This window comes from Saccopteryx bilineata, chromosome 2 (genome assembly GCF_036850765.1).
Source record: "Saccopteryx bilineata isolate mSacBil1 chromosome 2, mSacBil1_pri_phased_curated, whole genome shotgun sequence".
NCBI lineage: Eukaryota > Metazoa > Chordata > Mammalia > Chiroptera > Emballonuridae > Saccopteryx > Saccopteryx bilineata.
The window spans coordinates 18180069-18201540 of NC_089491.1; the positions used below are offsets into that span (position 1 = coordinate 18180069).

A 21472-nucleotide genomic window follows, 5' to 3' on the forward strand; every position below is an offset into this window, starting at 1 on the left:
AAGGCTTCTTGTTTGGGAAGAAAGTGGTTCCGTTATTCATAGAGCGGGCGGCATAGACGTCTGAGGTGTATCGGCAGCTTCTGCTACACTAACGCTGCGTAAGAAGTAACCACAACCCTTTATTGTCAACACCCGTTCTCATTCCCCGCTTTGTTGCATGGCTGGGTGGGCCGCTCTCACCAGAACTCAGCTGCAAACTCATGTGTTTTCCAGCTCTGTTCCACATGCCCCTCAGCCTCTTAGAGCAGCCACTATTTGGAGCATGGTCTGCTCGTGGCAATAGGCTGGCCCAGCCACACAGCACACTGTACACCTTAGCTTCCATCCTGTCTGCTACATCCCATGAACCAAAGTAAGTCACGTGACGAGCTTGAAGACCAAGGTGAGGGAAGACATTCTGTCCTCACAACCAGCCATGGCAGGGGTCTGAAGGCATAACCCTTCCATAGAGCAATGAGGACTGGACACCGAGAAGTCAGTCCCCCCCGGTGTAGCTATACCTTGGACACCCCCTGATGTCCTGGGCTGTGCCCTTTACCATCTTTCTTTTTTTTTTTTTACATTTTTTATTAATATTGTGTTTACATAGATTCTGATGTCCCCCGTGTTGCCCAGTACATTCCCTCTTTCCTCCTCCCCATAACACCCTCCCCCTTTCCCTCCAGTATTTGGTGTTTCTGCTCTCATCTCATCCGATCGCTCTATCATCCCCTTTCCTTCTGGATCCTTTGATCCCACCTCTGTCTCTATTCTGCTCCTCGGTTCACATCATTTGTAGGATTCCTCATATCAACGAAGTCATATGATAGTTTTCTTTCTCTGCCTGGCTTATTTCACTTAACATAGTAGTTTCCAGTTCCATCCATATTGACGAAAAAAATAATACTTCCTTCTTTTTCATGGCCCCATAATATTCCATTGTGTATATGTACCATGGCATTTTTTTTTTTTTTAGCTTAAAGACTAGAAATTTATTTCTCACAGTTGTGGAGGCTGGATGATGGCCAAGATCCAGGTGCTGCACGGTTGGTTTCTCCTGGGGGCTCTCTCCTTGGTTTGCACATGGGTGTCCTCTTGCTGCCTCTTCCCATGGCCGTTCGTCTCTGCTCACTCATTCATGGTTTCTTTCTGCGTGTCCTAATTTCTTCTTGTAAGGACACCAGGCAGGCTGGTGTAGGACCTACCCTAGTAGCCTCACTTTAACTTAATTACCTCTTTAAAAGCCAAATCTCAAATACAGTCATATTCTAAGGTGCCAGGGGTATATGAATTTTGAAGGAATATAGTTCAGCCCATACAGGCAGGATCAAGTCTGAGCCACTCTGTCAGCCCCATTTCTGCCACCATCTCCCATCATCAGGAAAGTGGCCAGAATTCACATATGTCCTTTTCCTGACATGGGACATGCCTAGTGCCATGCTGAGCAAATAGTAGACCTCTTTCCCTTCCCCTGTATTATATTTTTTATGATAAATTTGGTAAGCCAGAGACAGGACTATTTATGATCCATGACAGAGGTAAAGTAATGCACCGTGGAACTGCTAATCTGAACTCTGAACAAATCACCACCTTGCTCCTCTTCTCTGTTCCTCACTCGTGACGTGGAGATAATGCTAGTTTATAGGTTTATTGTGAAGACTGAACGGGGGAGCAGGTACGAAAGTGCCTTGAAACAGTATGTGTCTCAGTCCTTGTAAGCCTGGTCCCTTTAGTTCATGTTCAATCCTTGCCTTTGACTGTTTTACCATCTCTCTTGAAGCATTCATCCTGGAGGGCCATCACAGAGCTTGGGAAGGAAGAGTCTAAGAGATGCTGGGCTGGGATGTTCACTCCTCTCTCCACAACCTTGGGCAGCTCACTCACACTCTCCAAGCCTCAGAGGCATGTACTGCTTAAAGTTGCGCTAATGAACCTTCCTCCCTGTGTTGTCATGGATACCAGCAATCATTGGGCTAAGGTCAGCATGTAGTAGCTGCTTAATTAGCAGAAGGTGTGATGTTACCCCTGTGTCTGACCCCTGCTAGTAAAAATCCAAATACCCTTCCTCTAGAGGTGTTATGAATTCAGTACAATCTGCATGTAGTATTTTCACTGGAACAGCAGGTGTTTGCAAGAGCAGTTCTTCACCTTTATGTATAGTGAAACTTTAGAAATCGGCAGGATGCGACTGGAGGATCCCTTCTTCCCTTATCCTGGTGTCTAGCCCACGATCATCGTCGAATTAAAGGCAGCTCTCCTTGCTCCTGCCCTTGCGGTTATTCTCGTTGTTGTGCTGTTTGCGATTATGCGAGAGGACATGAGCTTTTTGACCTAGGGCAAAGGACTAATCAAGTCCGAGCTGCGGTTTTCTTATTTTACAATGTGGGCACGCGCGCTTTCCTCCTCATCCTAGTCACAGGCGTGACCTGCGAGGTGACACACGATAACTTATTTCAAGTGTCTTCCACTAGTGCTAGCCCGAGGCAGGCCCCCAGCGATGTCACACCTCGCCCATGCCTCCCCCACCACCTGCCTGGCCCTGAGCTAGACTCCAGTGACACAGACGTGAAGAGGCTCAGAACGGGAAAGGATGCTGCACACGCTCATGGCTCCAAGGGCCCAGGGAGAGGTCTGTCCAAGCCACGGCAAGGAGAGTAAATGGGAAAGTGAGCAGCAGCCGGCGTCCCTGGCCTGCGATGATAAGTGATGACCTGGTTGGAAGCGGGTGAAAATTGGAATCACAAGAGGATGACAGGGTGGGAGGAGAGGAGCCAGATGGCTGGGTCGGCTTGGGAGGAAGGCTGTGCACTTATCTGGCTCTCTCCCGGGCAGGTGACGAGCCCCTCTGAGCTGCGGGCGATGGAGGGCGGCACCCTCCGGCTGAGGCCCCCGTCCTCCTGTGCCTGAGTCTCCGTCAGTAGGCGGAGCTGTAGGAAAAAGGCAATAGGTGTTGCTGGTTCTGGGAACACGGGGATCAGTCTCCTAGGTGACTTCATGAAAGCCACCCCCATCAGTAGGCAAAGACACTAAGGTCCCTCTTGCTCTGCCAAGGGCATTCGTTGCCACTGAGCTGATCCTTCGTCTAGAAAGCATCTTCTCTTCCCTCTAAAACAAGACCCTACCTTGGCCCGCTTTCCCCGGAAACAGGGATGCAAAAACTCGAACTGTTAGGATGTTTACCGCAAGAAGAAATGTGTTAGGATTGCTCTGAGAGCTTTTGAAATGCATCGCTGATCTTTCCGGCAGAGCTATCACTCATTACAGATTAGGGAACAGACTCAGAGAGGTGAAGCGGCTTGATCAAGTTCATACACATTCGAAGCGCTAAGAGGCAGAGCCATGATTTAAATCCAAAACAGGACGGCAGACACCAGGGCCCAGGGTCTGAACTGTTTTCAGAGGCCCGCCGGCCTGCCATGATTCCCCTGAAGGCACTGCCCGTTTTGAAGTAATTTAGCAAGCCTCATACAAGATCAACTCAAGATTGTTCATAATTGAGGGATTCTGTTGTTTTTTACCCAAGCGTTTATGGAGTGAGAATGCATGTAACAAAAAAAAATGAGAATTCAATAAGTGGAACCTGGGAGACATAACGAGTAAATATTTTAAAACCAGTGCAACTCGTCTACAGCTGATAACACAGAGTTCTAGTAATTAACACAATGAAAATCTATTTAAGTGAATTCCCTTATGGGCACCGCTTTCATGAAAGATTAAACTTATTTTTAAAGGTCTGCATTATCAATCACATACAAATGTGTGTTTTTAAACTGTTAAGAATAGTTCAAATTCATTATATTAAAAAAAAAAGTTTCTATTTGTAAATGAAATGCATTGTCATTATAGGGAACTCGGACATATCAGAGGGGTACAAGGGAAAAAAAATTCTAGAAACTGTTGCTAGGTATTATGTTGAAGTGTTGAGGCCCTGGCCAGTTGGCTCAGTCAGTGGTAGAGCATTGGCCCTGTGTGTGGATGTCCTGGGTTCAATTCCCAGTCAGGGCACACAGGAGAAGTGACCATCTGCTTCTCTATTCCTTCCCCTTCTCTCTCTCTCTCTCTCTCTCTCTCTCTCTCTCTTCTCCTGCAGTCATGGCTAGATTGGTTTGAGTGCATCAGCCCCGGGCACTGAGGGTAGCTCTAGAGAGCCTCCACTTCAGGCACTGAAAAACAAAACAAAACATAGCTCAGTTGCAAGCATGGCTCCAGACAGGGGTTGCTGGTAGATCCCAGTCGAGTCATGTGCGAGAGTCTGTCTCTATTTTCCCTCCTCTCACTTGCAAAAAGAAGAGCAAAAAAAGAGTGTTGAGACCACTAGTGCAGTGAAAGGATGCTGAGGTCATGGCCAAGAGCCCTGGGTTTTAATTCTGCCTGGCCCGGGGGCAAGGTCAGCGATTCATCCAAACACCTTCTCTCTCTGAGCTTTTGTTTCCTATTCTGGAAAATAAAGCTGCCACAATTTGAACTAGATGGTCCATAAGAGCTTTTTTCTGCTCTGATGTGGAATAGAATTCTATTTTAGACATTTTTATCAGCACTCACGTTTACACTTCCCATCTCCTCGGCAAATGCGTGTCGTGGATGTAACAAAGTTTCTTTCCGTCTCTAGCAGCAGCACCGGCATTATTCTAAATGAAGTCAGCCCAAATTTATGAAAATTAGAATATGTTTATGTATTCACTAATTCACCTATCTATTCATTCATTCATTTAGCAAATGCACTGCCTCTCCTTCATCAGGCACTATACTAATTACTAGGATATGAAGATGATTAAGAAAAGGTTTTTGCAATCAAGAAAACTCCCAGGTTCATGGGGGAAAACAGGCATTTAAAAAACAAAATGTTTTCCTATCCTGTTGGCATAGGCATTACTATTATGAAATACACCCACCCTCTTATTTATGAACCACGCCGTACAGCTGGTGTTGACACCGTGGCGAGCAAGATAGGTGTCATCCTTCCTAGAAGGAGCTTCCGCCGTGACAGGAGTCAGGGGGCAGGGGTGTCCACAGTGAGCACATGGGGACCTTGTGACCCTGAGTCCCTGGAGCTGTTCTTTGACAGCCCGGCTGCTCTGTGTACGCAGAGGCAGGATGGAGGGAAGACCTTGCCCAGGGAAGGGTGTGATCCTCAGCTCTGTCAGAGGCTCGCCCTTCGCAAGAAGGAAATACTTGGTTGCAAAATAATGGCGGGTAGGCTGAGTCAGCAAAACGGGACACAGAAGTCAATGCAGCCAACGGCCATGGCATTGATGGAAATCTTGCTGGAGACACCTGGCCCAGTTGCTAAGAGATCATCGTTAAGGCTAAAACAAACAGTGTCCAGAAAGCAGAGGTTAGAGATTCGGGAAAGCAACACAAACAGCTGAATCTCACTGATGCTCAGAACCGAGGAACATCTACCCCAATTATCCGTTTTGCAGATGAGAAAACGGAGGCCCAGCCCGGAGCACGTTACTCCTACAAAGTCCCCCGAGTTAGCATGTTAGCATAGGTCAGAATGCAGTGAAGGGTAAATGGGAGGACACTAGGGGTCTACCTGAACCCTGAGCTCTACCCTTCACTGTTTCAGTGAACTCTTACTCAGCTCGCCAGAGTGACTTTACCGCCATCCCATTCTACAGATGACAAAACCAAGTCCCCAAAAGGTGAGGTGCACTTCCCAAGACCATCTGTCCAGGGAGAGAGAAAGGGAGGATGGGAACCCTGGTCCGTCTGCCGCCAGTGTTCACGCCCTCCCCCCTCCTCGCTTCCTGTTCTCCAGGCAGCCAGAGGGCCTCCAGGGTGGATGCCTCGCATTTGCAAAATACATATTTGTTGTATAATGAGCGTCAGTAATTCATGATCCATTCAGAGGCAGGGGGAACTTGCCTAGTAAGCACACGGAGAAGAGAAAAATAGAGCGGCGCCCTTTTCCTGGAGAGATTTTTCATTCTCACTAACATTCCCAGAAGGAGGGGAAGAAAGGAAAGTGACCTGTGGCCCTTACTTGCAGAGTCACTGGTAGGAGAGACAGGTACCTCAGCCGTAGCCCTTTCCATAAAGAAGAAAGAGCCCCCTTTCCCAGAAGCCCTCCCCCCCCCCCCCCGCCGGCCAACCCCAGCCTGACTTCCTGTCCCTTCGCCAGAGGTAAACATTTTACCTCTCCCATTATGAATCATGAGGACTGTGGCTTGTGGCAGATCATAAATCAGTCCTGGGAGTCTCGAGGACAAATCCCAGGACTTTTAATCTTTAATATTCGACGTGTTTAAAGTGGTGAATATTTCATGAAGGGACCGTTGCATTTTAACACATCATTAGGGACTCCCACCCCTCCCACTTTGGTAAATTATTCTCATCCAAATCTCAAGGACCCCAGCTCTCCCATGATTTTTACCTCCAGTAACAATCAGTCCATTAGATCACACCCACATTCAGTGGAAGACCCCGGGCATGATGCTGGAGGCGGGGGCAGGGGGGAGCTACACAGACCATGGCTACCTGCAAGCACCCCTCACTCCTTATGTACCAGGTGTCCAGGGAGGGGGAGGGTAGGTCTCTCTCCTGGCCTCTCTCCTTTTGCCCATCTCATTCTGAATATTTTGAATACTATCTCTGATCCATTCTCACCCCATATTCTGTCTTACTACCTCGTTCAACTACCATGTACTCAGCTCAGGCTGTTTGCCAGGTGTTTGCTAGTGCCGGAGTGCAAAGATAAAGCAGCATTATAATATATGAAACTAGGAGAGTGGTGTGTTTTTTTTAACACTCGGAATGCTTTGTATAAAGTCAGATGCTTAATTAACATTTATAGTGGGTTGATCAAAACAATAAGGTTATTTGATCAATGCAAACATTTTGAAATCGGGAGTAACGGCCAATGGTTGGACAGCCTGTTTTACCTTAGCACCCTGGTCACTAGCGTGTTTGGTTTGGAGAGCACAAGGTTGAGAAAATCCTGATTCCTAAGACATGCCATTGTAAGTGGCATGAGCTTGTCAGCACCTCCACTCACAGTCCCGGAATCGTCCTCAATGAAACAAAGATGACAGGAGATATGTTTTAATGAGTCCTGCGGACAATATAACGTGAAGATGCTCTCCAGGGTCCCAAATTCTCGGGCATGTAATAGCTGAGTGGTTAGCCTTTATTTAATTTTATTATTATTATTATTATTATTATTATTATTACCATGAAAGAGATGTAAAAGTAATTTTTTTAAAGAAAATCAAATCTGAAAGTTGCAAAGTCCCTCCCCCTCCCCCCTTGAACTAGATACATTTCTAAGAAAAACAGTTAGAAAACTCTCAGATCAGAGTCAATAGAATGCTTGTGGGATCGGAGGCTTGCAGGTTCGTCTGGGGGGTGTGTGAGTGGTCTCTCCAGACGAGAGAGAAGGATGCCTGACAGCCATAGTCTGGAAAGGTACCAGAGCCGTTCCATAATTATTCGTTCAACTCATAGTGTTGAGAACGTCCTGTGTTCTAGGCGGTGAGCTAAACCAGGGGCCCTGCCTAGACATTTTCCCAGGTGTGTTCTACAGAATCCTAGTCCCAGCACTTGTTCCATCGGCGAGCTTCCCAAGGTGAATAAGTTTGGGGACAACTGTATATTTATTACCCGCATGCAGAATCACATTTCGCTGGCTCTGAGGAATTGGATGGTGTTTCCCAAACACATTTTTTTTATAGAATCTATTTTTGGTTAAACCATCTGTGAGCATTTTACAAATACACCTTAGGGAAGACTAATCACTAATTGGATCAAAACCTTAATGAATGAACAGTGGAGCAGGACAGAGCACTTCTGAAAACCCTTCCAGGATGATGAACTCTGAAGATATGCTAAGAAATGAGACCTTACTGACCACCCCAAGTGGGTTAAACCAGCAGAATATACTGAAAGAGTCATGGAATCCTGGCGAGAATTTATGCTTTTCTTTTGGTCAAGCATAAGACATGGACAGAAGAAAAGAAGCATGGATGGATGGATGGATGGATGGATGGATGGATGGATGGATGGATAGATGGGTGGATAGATAGATGGGTGGGTGGGTGGATGGATGGATGGATGGATTGATGGATGGGTGGGTGGGTGGATGGGTCGATGGGTGGATAGATGGGTGGATGGGTGGATGGAAGGGAACAAGAAGAGAAAGGAGAGGAGGAGAGGAGAGTAAAACCAATTAAAATAAACAACAACAAATTAAAATAAAATCTGGAGATTGTAAATGAAAACAATTTTTCCAAAAGGGGAAATCAAAAATATTTGGAGGAGGTGACATTTGCTTTGGGACTTATGAATGTACATGAATTATTCATTCCAGTGGAGAGAATTCAATTTTCTGAGTACACTTTTAATACATATGTACTTTCTCATAACTTCAATATTTGAATCGAGCCCCTCCATCTGTGGCCACCAGATCACCTTCTGTTTCCCTCATTAAATCATGAGCCCCTTTCTGCATCTGGGTTGTACCTTTGATCTCTGTATCCCCAGTGCCAAGCAGAGAGCCTGGCAGGGAATTTTTGAATGAATGAGTGAATGAACAAATGAATAAACTCTTTATTAACTATGTGGCGGTTAGACCCAAAAAAAAAATCCTTCCATGGACATTTTCTAAACTGAAGCATCTCACTTTATTCTCGAAGAAAACAAAGAAACTGGCAGAGAAGACTGTTTTGAACAGACAGGGTTTCACAAGGTTGTTTTCTCTTTCTGCTTACAGGAGAGTGTAGCTGTCACGAAGGCTATGCCCCTGACCCAGTCCACAGACATCTGTGTGTGCGCAGCGACTGGGGGCAGAGTGAAGGGTGAGTGGCAAAGGGCGTTGGGGGAAGGGACAGTGGAGGACCAGCCCCACCTCCTTTGTTCTGTTGCCGGAGGCTCGAAACCACCATGAGGACTCTTTCTCTGTAACAATTGTATTCCTGCAAATACAATTAGATGTGAAAGTGAACTCTGTTTCCCATTGAATCCATTTTAGTATTGACGGTACATGAGGATTCTCCTAGAAAACAAATGATGAAGTCTAGCTCCGCCCTCCCAACCCATACGTAATCAAAGAGCATTTCCTTAAGTGGACTGATGGACAAAGAGAACCGGGTTTTTATACCTGGCTCCAAAATGGACAAGAGGGAATGTAAAGTGCTGAGTCCTCCCATAACACAGAGACATTCTTTTATAATGTACATAGTAATTACTTCTGCAAAAGTTGGGTGTTTATAAAGCTACCTTTAAGCAATGTCCACACAGGCATTCTACCTACCTATGACTAATGTGATCTCTTATCTCCTTTTCTTTTCCTCCTTCTATTCTTCCTATAGACCTTGGCCTTATACGACACTCGAGAGGGGCTATGATCTGGTGACAGGGGAGCAAGCCCCTGAAAAGATTCTCAGGTGAGTTGAGAATCCTGTTGATGCTGGGGGGTGGGGAGGGTTCTTAGGGGGAAGTGTCATTGTCCTTCCTTAGGTGAGTGAACCTGTGTGCTCTTCTGGGCTGCTCTTCATCGGCACAGGGGCACCACGATGGCCCCGGTGACTATGGGGAGCTCATATTTATCGGTCTGGTATCTAGCCTTAAAGACGTGGGTACTTACACTGGAAGAGACATTAATGATTGTCTAGTCTAGTGGTTTAAGCACATTCTATAACCATGGGACCTGTTCCTGCTGCCTCCGTGAAATCTTGGGTGAAACATCAATACTTAAGCTGATAAAGACATACAGAACTGGAAATCAGATTTTGGTCCAGGTGAATTCGGAGTCCATGCTCTTAACCTTGTGCAGACTCCCTCTGCCCACTAAACGGTCACTTACGGGACTCTGCCAGAGACCAGGACCGCCTGGGCAAGCAGAGCTGACATGGTTTCTGTCATCTCACAGCCCAACGGTTTGTTAGGAGTCAGGACCTAGACTCACATGGGCTGCATGATTAACAGGTTTAAGATGTGGCTGTCCCAGTCTGAGCTAAGTTGGCCCAAATTGTGCCTTGGAGAATACAGGGGACTGAGTTGGATGGGGAAGTGAGAAGGGGTTTGAGAAGGGATGGAAGGAGGGGCCCGTGTCTTCTGATTTCACTGTGCTTCCTAGGGAGTTCCCCAATGGAAACTCGTTACATTGCAGGTCTACTTTCAGCTTGGGCCAAGGACTCTGGCTGCCTGTCAGCAAAAGCTTCGTGGTCCCGCCTGTGGAGCTGTCCATCAACCCGCTGGCCAGCTGCAAGACCGACGTGCTCGTCACGGAAGACCCCGCCGATGTCAGGTAGGGAAATCGTCTCCAGTATTCTGTAGCAGGGACTCCTTGAAGCACACATTATCTGCCAAATCATGGGATCATTAACAGTCTTATCTTTTCAAAGATCATTGCTTAATAGTATATTGGAGGGTCACAACAGTGAAATGATGGAGAATGAGATAACTTTCTGTTGTGACTCTGATACTGAGAGCAGACTCAAGGCCACATTGGTTCTAAATGTCCAGGTCACATCTATGTATTCTTTACTCAGGAAAGGACGGAGACTGCATCTTTCCGTACACGTTTTCTACCCCGTGGTTAACTTCATTATAAATTTACTCTACTGTAGTCTAATTAGTTGCTTACATATCATTCTGTCCCATTACGTAAAGACTCTCTCAAGGTCAAAGAAGATAACTTATTTAGCATTTTAATCCCCAGTTCCTGGCACATATTGGACATCTACTAAATGTTTATTGATCTAATTAAACCAGTGGTATTAGATCTGATCCTACCACTATTTTAGAGCTTTCTAGTGGAGGGTTTTGTTTTGTTTTGTTTTCTGTCTCCCAGTTTGATTAAGAGAAGGATTTTAGAAATTTAAATGTGATAAAAAATGGACTCAGATAGTCCTGTTGAAATTGGCTCCGATGCACTTAATTGGCCCCTGAACTGGAACTTGGAGTCATGGCGGTTCCTGCTCCTAGTGAATGTTATTCTACCACTGAGCAGCCGGCTCTGGGTCAGTCTGAATGAAGATGTTTTCATATTTCCATGGCACCTTGATAGGAAGGTCCTGGAACCCAGCTCTCCTGCTTTACAGTTTGTTTATTCTCACCTTCTCACTTGTCATGGAAGGATGAACCTGATGTGATTTTTCAGCCTACTGGCATTTCCCAAAGGAGGCAGTTAAAAAAAAAAGAATAAATTATGAAAAGGATAGCATTGAAGAAATGCGGTAGTAATTATTAAGAACTAAGATGCTTTCAGGCACACATAAATTAATTAGTGGTAGATGACTATTTCCATGTTTGATCGAATTGAAGTGGAGGAGACCTCAGTAAAGCATGTGTTAAGGTTTCTCTGCAGGATGTAGTGTAAAGATGGAGTGAAGACCATCTGGCTGAAAGACGATCATCAAAGCCACCCAGTGACTTTGACTAAAGTCAACTGCAAGACGGTCTGCACTAACTTTCCTCAGAGTTCTATACTATTGACATTGACTTTGTGAATTCAGCACAGCTAAAGATAGCAGACTGACTGGTGGTAATCCTCTCTCGGGGTTAACGTCTCATCCCTACCTTGTATGTGCTATGTGATCCTGGACACGTTCAACTGGCTAAGCTTGCATTTGTTTGCAAAGTGGGATAATAACAGCGCCTTCCTCACGGAGTATAATAATGACTCATATCCATTGATCATTTCCTATGTGCCGAAACAAACACCTCACTAACATCTCATGACATCCTCATGTCAATCCCATGAGTCGATGCTGTTATTATTATTTTTGCTTTACAGAGTAAAATATAATCTGAGACATAAAGGTTAAGTCACTAGGTAAGTGACCAAACCAGGTTTCAACCCAGATCTCTCCAGCTCCAGAATCCATGTTTCTATTTCATTGAAACCTCCCAAGAGTTATAATGATTAAATAGGTAAATGTTGGTACATCATATGCTCCCAAAGTTACATCACACTGATTTTAGATGAATTGCATTCCTTCTATAGTAAAGTCCCAGTAGAAACTGGTGATAGTGGGGAAGGCAGTGTTGAGAAGGTTGTGGACTATGTCACACTACTGAGAAAGACCTTGATCTTCAGGATAAAATGGCTGCTTTTCCTCCTTCAGTCTGAATTATGTTAAATAGTAACCCAGCCAAGGAGGGGCCCAGAATATCAACCTTCAGGGACTCCAGACTATCTTTGGAAATGTTTAAAAATGAGAAAAGTAGGAGAATGCATTTCAGGGAGCATGCTGGATGTAGTTGGAAGGAATGCTGTAATGTGTTGAAACGGGTCAACCTTTAAGGGGCATGGTCCAGTTAGATGCTTCTGAGCTACCAGCGAAGAGTGCTGTGCCTGGCTCCACACAGAGAGGATGCTCTCATCAGGTTGGGGCCGGAGCAGAGTTGCTCAGGATTGCAAAGGAGATGGGGACGGTGATCTGCAGCTAGACACCCTCCTTCTCAACCCTTTCTCGACCAACCAGTAAGCATCTCCTTTAGAGAAACGTTGTAAAAATATTTGAAGAGTATTGGTTTGATGAGGGCACTCAATTATTCTCCTGCGTGGGGTGCCCACGGGCCTGTGTCTGGGCTTGAAGCAATCACAGGCAGCCTTTTTAAGTTTTATCTTCCCTTTACCTCTCACACGCCCGTTGGTTTCCCTGCAAGGGCGGAAGAAAGATTGTGATCATCACCATTCAAAAGAATCTGTGCTGTGTAGGTTGAGATTTCCAAGCTGCACGAATAAACCTTGTTTGACATGCTCTTAGCCAGGCAGGCGTATCATGGGCGTTTAAAGAATTAATAAGTTCAGAACAGATGATAATGTTAGAAATTAATAAATAATAGATCATAATTATAGATAGCCGATAATATGCCATAGACTCACAGCAGAGAGAGTGGAGGAAAGGCTGTGGGAAGGCGGAGTCAGAAAGGAAAAGATAAGCGTCCCAGTCCAATTGGAAAGGAGCACATAGTGGCACTTGGCCAGTTGTTATTTGGTTTTTAGTCTGCCATAGAATAGTATGCAAGCATGGAATCTCGCACTGCGGGAGGCAGCACAGGTTAGCAGTCAAATGGGCAGGCTCTACCTACCTGGGTGGCTAAATGTAAAACAACGGATGACACCAGATGGTGGTGAGGACAGGGGACAACTGGAACTCTCATACCCGTAGTGTGGGACTGTAAGCTAGAATGGCCACTTTGTTAACCTGTTGGGTAGTGTCTTCTTTAGTTGTGTGTCCATGTATTCGATCACCCTTCAGTTCCACTTCAAATGATACACCTAACAGAATTGTGTGTAATACATTCAAGAATACTCATTTGTACTGCTAAAAAGCTGGGGAGGAAATACACAAATTGGCAAAAAAAAAAATGAATTATGGAATAATCATACAACAGGATACTATAAATGATGAAAATTCAAGAACACAACAACCACACAAATTTTTGATGAATCTCACAATTATAGCAGAATTATGAAAAGACACAAAGAATAAAATTAATTTGGGAGGGAGTCAAAAGTATATGGGGCCTGACCTGCGGTGGCACAGTGGATAAAGCGTCGACCTGGAACACTGAGGTTGCCGGTTCGAAACCTTGGGCTTGCCTGCTCAAGGCACATATGGGAGTTGATGCTTCCTGCTCCACCCCTTTCTCTCTGTCTCTCTTCTCTGAAATGAATGAATGAGTTAATAAATAAATAAAAAGTACATGGAGATTTTTGACCGTGTAGTGGTCGGTGGCTCAGTACCCTTAAACTCTGTTGTTGTTCAAGCCTCAGTTATATATGTTGATATAAAGATCAAAACCAGTAAAAACTAATCTATGAAGTAAAAAAAAGAAAGAAAGAAAGAAAAAGGGTAGGGATCAGCTTTGCATGGTAGAAGGGGCAATGACATGGGGAAAGCATGATAAGGGTTATGTGATGCTGATAATAATGAATTCTTGATCTGTTTGGCGGTTGCATGGATGTTTTCAATCTGTAAGAATGCCTCAGGCTCTACAGACATGATTTGCACTCTATGTATTATATGTTCTGTTTTGATTAAACAAAAGGTTTACTACATAAGGTAGTTCATTGTTTTCGTTTGTTTGTTTTTTGTTTTTTTGTTTTTTGTATTTTTCCGAAGCTGGAAACGGGGAGAGACAGTCAGACAGACTCCTGCATGCGCCCGACCAGGATCCACCCGGCACGCCCACCAGGGGGCGACGCTCTGCCCACCAGGGGGCGATGCTCTGCCCCTCCGGGGTGTCGCTCTGTTGCGACCAGAGCCACTCCAGCGCCTGGGGCAGAGGCCAAGGAGCCATCCCCAGCGCCCAGGCCATCTTTGCTCCAATGGAGCCTCGCTGCGGGAGGGGAAGAGAGAGACAGAGAGGAAGGAGAGGGGGAGGGGTGGAGAAGAAGATGGGCGCTCCTCCTATGTGCCCTGGCTGGGAATCGAACCCGGGACCCCTTGCACGCCAGGCCAACGCTCTACCACTGAGCCAACCGGCCAGGGCGGTAGTTCATTGTTTTAAAAGCATAAACAATGAACTACCTGAATTTGGATCCCAGCTCTGCCACCTGTGAACTGTGTGAGCTTTTCTATACAGCTCCTTACCCTTGTGGAGAATGTGGATAATACCTATGCCTTACGGGGCATGGTGAAGTTAAATGACATACTACATTGTAAAGCACTGAGTTTGGCACATGGTGAACTCTCTAGAAGCATTAGTTATTATGTTTGCTGTTATTGTAGCATAGCATAGCATTTTTGTTCTCGCTGTTCTCTTCATCTTTTTAGTTCTTTTTGGTTCCTTTTGCTGAAAGGCTACATCCAATTAATGATACATCTTTTATTTATTTATTTATTTATTCTATTTTTTTAGTGAGAGGAAGGGAGATAGTGAGATAGACTTCCACATGTACCCCGACTGTGATCTACCTGGCAACCCTCTTGGGGGTCAGTGATCAAATCAACCAAGCTATCCTCAATGCCTGAGGCTGCTGCTCAGACCAACTGAGTTGCCCTCAGTGTCCAGGCCAATGCTTGAACCAATAGAGCCACTGGCGCTGAGAGAGGAAGAGGAAGAGAAGGAGGATAGGGGAGAAGCAGATGGTCGGTTCTCCTGTGTGCCCTTACCGGAAATGAGACTCGAACTCAGGGTGTCCATATACCAGGCTGATGCTCTATCCACTGAGCCAACCAACCAGGGAAGATGCACCTTAAAATCAACAGTGTCTTAGTATTACAAGTTTACACTAATCCATTTGCCATGGGGTTTGGGGGAGACTTAAATGAACATACAACATCTACTACAGTATATGGTAAGTCTGGGGGCTTCATGTGCATGGAGACACTTGAAGAATGAATGAAGAGGCACTTGAGCAGTACACACAGAGTGCTGGGTTGTGGGTGGGCAGGGGGTGCGTGGAAAAGGAAGAAGAAATCCTGGCCGAAGGAATTATACAGGTATGTGCAGGAGAGAGATCACTGGTAGTTAACCTTGGATTGTGGGTAGCATTTGGCTGTGTGGCATCTAAGGCTGAAGGAAAGACTTTCAAGTCTGAGGAGGTGAAGGGCCAGAGAGGAGCCCTCTGCTGTCGTGGCCAGCCTGCCCCGGCAGGGAGCGCGGGGAATGAGATTGTTAGCATTTGAGACACTAATGATGTCGGCTCCAAAGGTGGTGGAGCGGAGCGAACTCTAGTGAAGTTGCACACGTGTTCCTTTCAATTCTGAAAACCTTCACCGGGGCCCCTCCTGTGTGTGCCAGACACTGTGCCCGGGACCATGGAAAAACAGAGATGAATAAAGAATCGTGTGGCGTAGCCAGGAGCATGGAACAAGAGACCAACTTGAGAGATGAAATAAAAGATGTTCGTGGGGAGAGAAGCATGGCAGACACAACACTGAACAGCTGCACACTGGGCCTTCTTTACAATGTCAGCCAGAGCCGGTTCTTCTTATAAGCGAGACGGGAGAATAGCTATTATAGTTGGAATAATAATCATCCACAAAGCCCAGCTTTTGGAGCCTCTCGGTGGCTTTTCTATAATCTCAAATCAATGAAAATGAAATGGTGGAATACTGTCAAATCCCTGCACATTGTGGAAAGAATTATCGGATATCAGAATGCAAGCCAGCCCTGCTCACTTGGTGACCGTTTTCACAGTGAATTCGTCTTGAATAGAATTAAGGATGGTTCCTTATTCTTTTGGCCTTTCAATTCCCAGGGCTAAGAATTAATTGAACACCTAGTGGATGCCAGGCTAAGTACTGGGAGGGAGGGTATAAACATGTGAAGACAGAGATCTCAGTGTACTGAATGAGACAAAATTGCCAACAGAAGGATGCCATGCTTTGTGACAGTTCAAAGCAGGCAGAGAAAGGGCACAGGGAGCGGGTGATTAAGCTCACCTGGGGATTAGAGGGAAGCCCTTACTGAGGAGAGCCTTCTGAGCCACACTGTGAACTATTAGCAGGAAGTCACTAGGTCACTGGTGCTCAAAGTGTGGTTCCTAGACCAGTAGCCTCAGTTTCACCTGGCAACTTGTTCGAAAGGCAGACTTTCAGACTCTACCTAAGGTAGACTGAGAGTGACCCGCAGAGGTATTGTATTCTGATTCCAAGAGAAAATCTTATTTTATTTGGAAAAATAAAGGGTTTTTGCTGATGTGATTAAGAGTCTTAAGATAGGCCATGCCTAGTTGGCTTAGTGGTAGAGTATCGGCCCAGTGAATGGACATCCCGGGTTTGATTCCTGGTCAGGGCACACAGGAGAAGCGACCATCTGCTTTTCCACTGCTCCCTCGCCCTTCTCTTTCTTTCTCTCTCTCTTCCCTTCCTGAAGCCATGGCTTGAATGGTTTGAGCAAGTTGGCCCTGGCCGCTGTGGGTGGCTCCATGGCCTCACCTCAGGTGCTAAAATAGCTTGGTTGCTGAGCAACAGGGCATCAGCCCCAGATGGGCAGATCATAGCCCCAGTAGGGGGCTTGCTAGATGGATCCCAGTGAGGGTACATGCAGGAGTCTATCTGCTTCCCCACCTCTCACTTAATAAAAAAAAGAATAAAATAAAAATAAAAAGAATCTTAAGATCATTCTGGATTATTGGCATTAGCCCAGAGTACCACGAGTGCCATTGTAAAGCACCAGCGTTCCCAGTGCTTTACTGCAGTGGTCCGTAACTCCTGGGCCACAGACCAGTACTGGTCCGTGGGCCATTTGGTACTGGTCCGCAGAGAAAGAATAAATTACTTACATTATTTCCGTTTTATTTATATTTAAGTCTGAACAATGTTTTATTTTTTAAAAATGACCAGATTCCCTCTGTTACATCCGTCTAAGACTCATTCTTGATGCTTGTCTCGTAAGTTCGACAATTATATTTAAAAATACCACAGTTTTTACGCAGGTCGTATAATTTTATTTTGTGCATTTATCCGTCTCACCCTAAAGTCCGGACCGTGAAAATATTTTCTGACATTAAACCGGTCCGTGGCCCAAAAAAGGTTGGGGACCACTGCTTTACGGGAACCTTCACCCCTGATTAGCTCCACTGAATGCATGAGGAAACAGAGGCACAGAGAGGTTATATGACTTACCCAAGGTCACACAGCCACTAAACAGCAGAAGCAGGATTTGAATCAGAGAATCTGACTCCTTGCTCCATATTCTTCCTCTCTGGGCTACGCTGCCTCTGTTTGACCTGTTTGCCAACATCCCAATGCCTGAAGGGGGAAAGTGTCCTAATGAGCCAGACCTGGGTGCCCAAGCCACTCTTGAAATCAGCAAGGGAGGGAGGAACCCTTACTGATTGTGGACGGTAGGTAGGATAGTTCCCCGAGGGGAACCAGCACAGGCAGGGAGTGGATATTGGACTAAAACAAAACCACACAATAACTCCCCACAGATGCCCTCTCTATGGACACAGCTCGGGAACTTGAGGTGGCATGCCCGATGAGGAAGGTTCCGGTTAACACGCTTGGAGCGTCGCGCCCAGGGGTGCGTGGCGGAGGAGACCGTGAGCAGAGGAAAGGAAACAGAGCACGGTGCTCTGTTCCCCCTCTCTCTCCCTTTCCTCACCTGTGGGCCACGTGGTCTAGCACAGTCAGCAAAACCTCTGAGGGCCCCTGAGGATCCTGTATTCGCCACTCCAGGGCCACCAGCAGGTGCTCCTGGGGGACTGCTCCAGGTACCGGTACCGGCATCGGACTTTTCCCCGGCCGCACCCTTGGGTACACAGAGTGTTTGGGACATGTGGGTCATCGATCGAAGGCGAAATCCTCTGGATACACTCTAGGTGCTTCCCTGTGTGGTGAGCACAGCTGCCGGCTCTGGAAACACAGCGACCAGAAAGAAGGGGCAGGAAAAGAGCTTGCAGGCTTGGGACCCTGCCGACCTGGACGGGAGCCTTCACTCCACAGCTTGCTCCCTGGGCGCCTTGGGCCAAGTCAATTCACCTCTCCCAACCTCCTTTCCCAAACCTGCAAAGTGCAGAAGGCTGTGCTTCTTTCCAATTTTGTTATTATGGTTGCATGACATGTATAGAATAACTCCTACAGCATCTCACGGGTCATCGGTGTTCCGTGAGTGAGAAGCTTTAGGGGTTTGAGTAGGCATCGTGGTGCAAATAAGGACGTAAGCGGGCAATATAGTGGGGTCAGGTGACTACAGCTGGCGTCCGCGCGTGCGTGGTACAGAGGCAGTGCAGGGAAGGGATGCACCCTTCTTCCTCTGGGTCAATTTGGACATCGGTGGCAAAGGCAAAGAGGTAAGGCCCAGGAGACCATCTGGATGTGTGGGGCAGCAAGAGGGAGGCGGATCATATCGCAGGAGGCACCCAGCTGGGAAGGCCCCAAGCAGCAGAGTCTGGGGCGATGTATCTTGATAAAGGCCTTATCTGGTTTAATTCTCAAAATGCCTCCCTCCTCCTGGAGGTAATGCTCATGGATTTTGTTAATGAATGTGTGTGTGTGTGAGTGTGTGTGTGTGTAGGCGCGCGCACGTAGGCACACTCTTGGCAGTCCACTTAGATATACAGGTCCTTTCCCAGCAGGCATGATGAGATAGGGGTGGGCTTCTTCAGTTCTCATTAGCGTCTCATTAGCATCTCAACCCCATCATGCTTCTGCCACTTCCCTTTCCTCACCAATTATTCATGCGGACGTGCAGACATTCCCAAAGGGCGAAAGAACTTCCACAGGCAACCATCTTGTCTTACCTGCTGGAAACAGAGGAGAAGAATGTTGGGTAAAGGGAATAAGGAGGGTGCTGAGCCTCTCTGCCTGGTCCTGTTCGAATCCCAGCTCCACCACTTACTTTCTGATCTTGGTTACGTTACTTAAACATCCTGAGCCTCAGTTTCCTGTCTGTAAATGGGAATGGTAATTGCTATTATATCTTTGGATGTTCTAGAGAATCAAATGAGAGACATTTAAACCCTTAGCCCCATGGTCATAAATAATAAATAATGGCTAACATGTATTGAGCACTTCCCTTGTGTCAGACCCTGTGTAAGCATTTCCCACACATTAGTCCTAACTCTGCACAACAAGCCAATGATGGAGTTTCTACTGTTTACAGATGAGGAAACTGAGGCACAAAAAGATTTTTTTTTTCAGTTATTTGCTCAACATATTATGATGAGTCACAGAATCAGGATTTGAACTCAAGCTGTTTGGTAAGTGGTCAGTAAATGTCAGGATTCTGTATAAGATTCTGTATAAGGGTAGACTTATTGGACTTCCTGTCTCAATCCACTGGGCATGTGGAAGTCCATTCCATGCCAGTGGAAGATGAAGTATTAAATGGAAAAAGGGGGCCCTAAGTGGAGACTCGACCTGGGATGCTGAGGACCCAGGTTCGAAACCCCAAGATCACTGGCTTAAGTGAGGGCTCACCAGCTTGAGTGTGGGGTCACCAGCTTGAGTGGGGGGTTGCCGGCTTGAGCGTGGCATTATGGACATGATCCCATGGTTACTGGCTGGAACTCAAGGTTGCTGGCTTGAGCAAGGGGTCACTGGCTCTGCTGGAGTCCCTCCACCCCCAGTCAAGGCACATCTGAGAAAGCAATCAATGAACAACTAAAGTGCCATAACTACGAATTGATGCTTCTCATCTCTCCACCTTCCCGTCTGTCTGTCCCTCTCTGTTTCTCTGTCTCTCTCTCTTGCTATAAATAAATAAGAAAAGGGGGAGCGTCTGGGGGAAACAGGGAGTCGTCTGGCACTCAGCTGGGTTCCTGGAATATGAGCATTATTAGAATTTGCCCTGCACCACCATGTCCCTTCTCCGTTAGGAGAATGAAGTCCCTCTGAGGAGCATTATTAGAAAGGCCCCACCCCCACCCCCACCAAGTGGACCTACGCTAGACCCACGTCTCTTTGTGTCCTCGCTGCCTGTCACGCAGCCAGTCTGCCTGGAGATGCATATATTCCTCCCCCGTTTCAGTTCAGCCATCATAATAAAAGTGAAGTCTATTAGGATGAGTTCTGCCCAGACTCGGTAAATCTCTTCAAACGTCGTTCAGCGCCGGGTTTCTGTTAGCCTTGGCCGCTGGGGAGGCTGCGGCGATCCCCGGCTGTCGGCTCCGGCGAAGGGCCCACGACACGGGCTCTGCTAAATGAAACCCAAATGGAAACTTTGGAATATAAATATTGAAGTGACCCAGGTTGGAGACAGGGGAACCAGTTAGCTGAGCTCCTCTCTGACATGCAGGGGATGCTAAATTATTAAAACTTTAATAAATGTAATAATAAATATTTGATGTTGAATTATAGAAGGCTTTGCAGATACAGTGAAACTGAGAAACGGCTTGTTATATCTGCATTAGAAGTTAAACACTTTGCAAATGGGACCTCTGATGTGGAACTGGGATGGCAGGTCCTCAGAAGGAAAAAGAGAGAGAGAGAGAGAGAGGCATGGAGATAGGGATTTTCAGCAAGCAGCCTGAGCTGGGAGGTAGGACGCCTGGGTCTCAGTCCTGCTTCCATCCCTGAGACGGGGCGAGCGTGCCTCACTGGGCTGAGGCCTCCATACAATGTCTCCCGTGTGACCCCAATGGCCCGTCTTCCCAGGTCGACGCTGTTTTTAACCCCCCTTCCCACAGGGGAGGAAGCTGACACTCTAAGACCTGGAAGCCACACAGCTGGGGAGAAGACGAGCTGGAATCTGAATGCAGGCTTCTCACCTCAGGACCCTGCTTCCTCCACCCTCTCCCCCGGCCTCCCTCCCTGGCTGCCTGGAAGCCCTCCTCTGTTCTTTGATAGCCAGGATGTCTTTGGCTTCAGAGGACGGAAGCCCAGTTTAAGTGGGCTCTATGACAGCTGTATGAGAAGGGCACCATGGCCGTGGTTGGCAGGGGGCGTGGAGGTCGCCTAGCCACAGAGAGGAGGCGAGGTGAGGGAGTGACGCGGCGTCAGGACTCTGTGGTTCTTCTCTGCATCATCATCATCCCCGTCTGGCTGCAGACTCTCCCGGTGCTCCCTTTCCTTCTGCCCGTTCCCAGCCCAGCATCCTGGGGTGGCGATAATGACTCCCAAGGTTCTGCATTCTCATTACTAAA

The 21472-nt window shown here is 46.8% G+C and overlaps 1 protein-coding gene across 5 annotated transcripts in view; it reads left to right on the forward strand.

Moving 5' to 3' along the window:
* Positions 1 to 21472, forward strand: part of ASTN2 (astrotactin 2) — an 886721-nt gene that overhangs the window by 400988 nt on the left and 464261 nt on the right. For 4 of the 5 annotated variants that reach the window (XM_066256387.1, XM_066256388.1, XM_066256390.1 and 1 more), the window contains 3 exons: positions 8693 to 8777; positions 9291 to 9365; positions 10091 to 10228. In XM_066256387.1, coding sequence (XP_066112484.1) covers positions 8693 to 8777; positions 9291 to 9365; positions 10091 to 10228 — 298 coding nt within the window. The remainder of the gene's footprint in view (positions 1 to 8692; positions 8778 to 9290; positions 9366 to 10090; positions 10229 to 21472) is intronic. The other variant, XM_066256389.1, reaches the window with a different exon arrangement.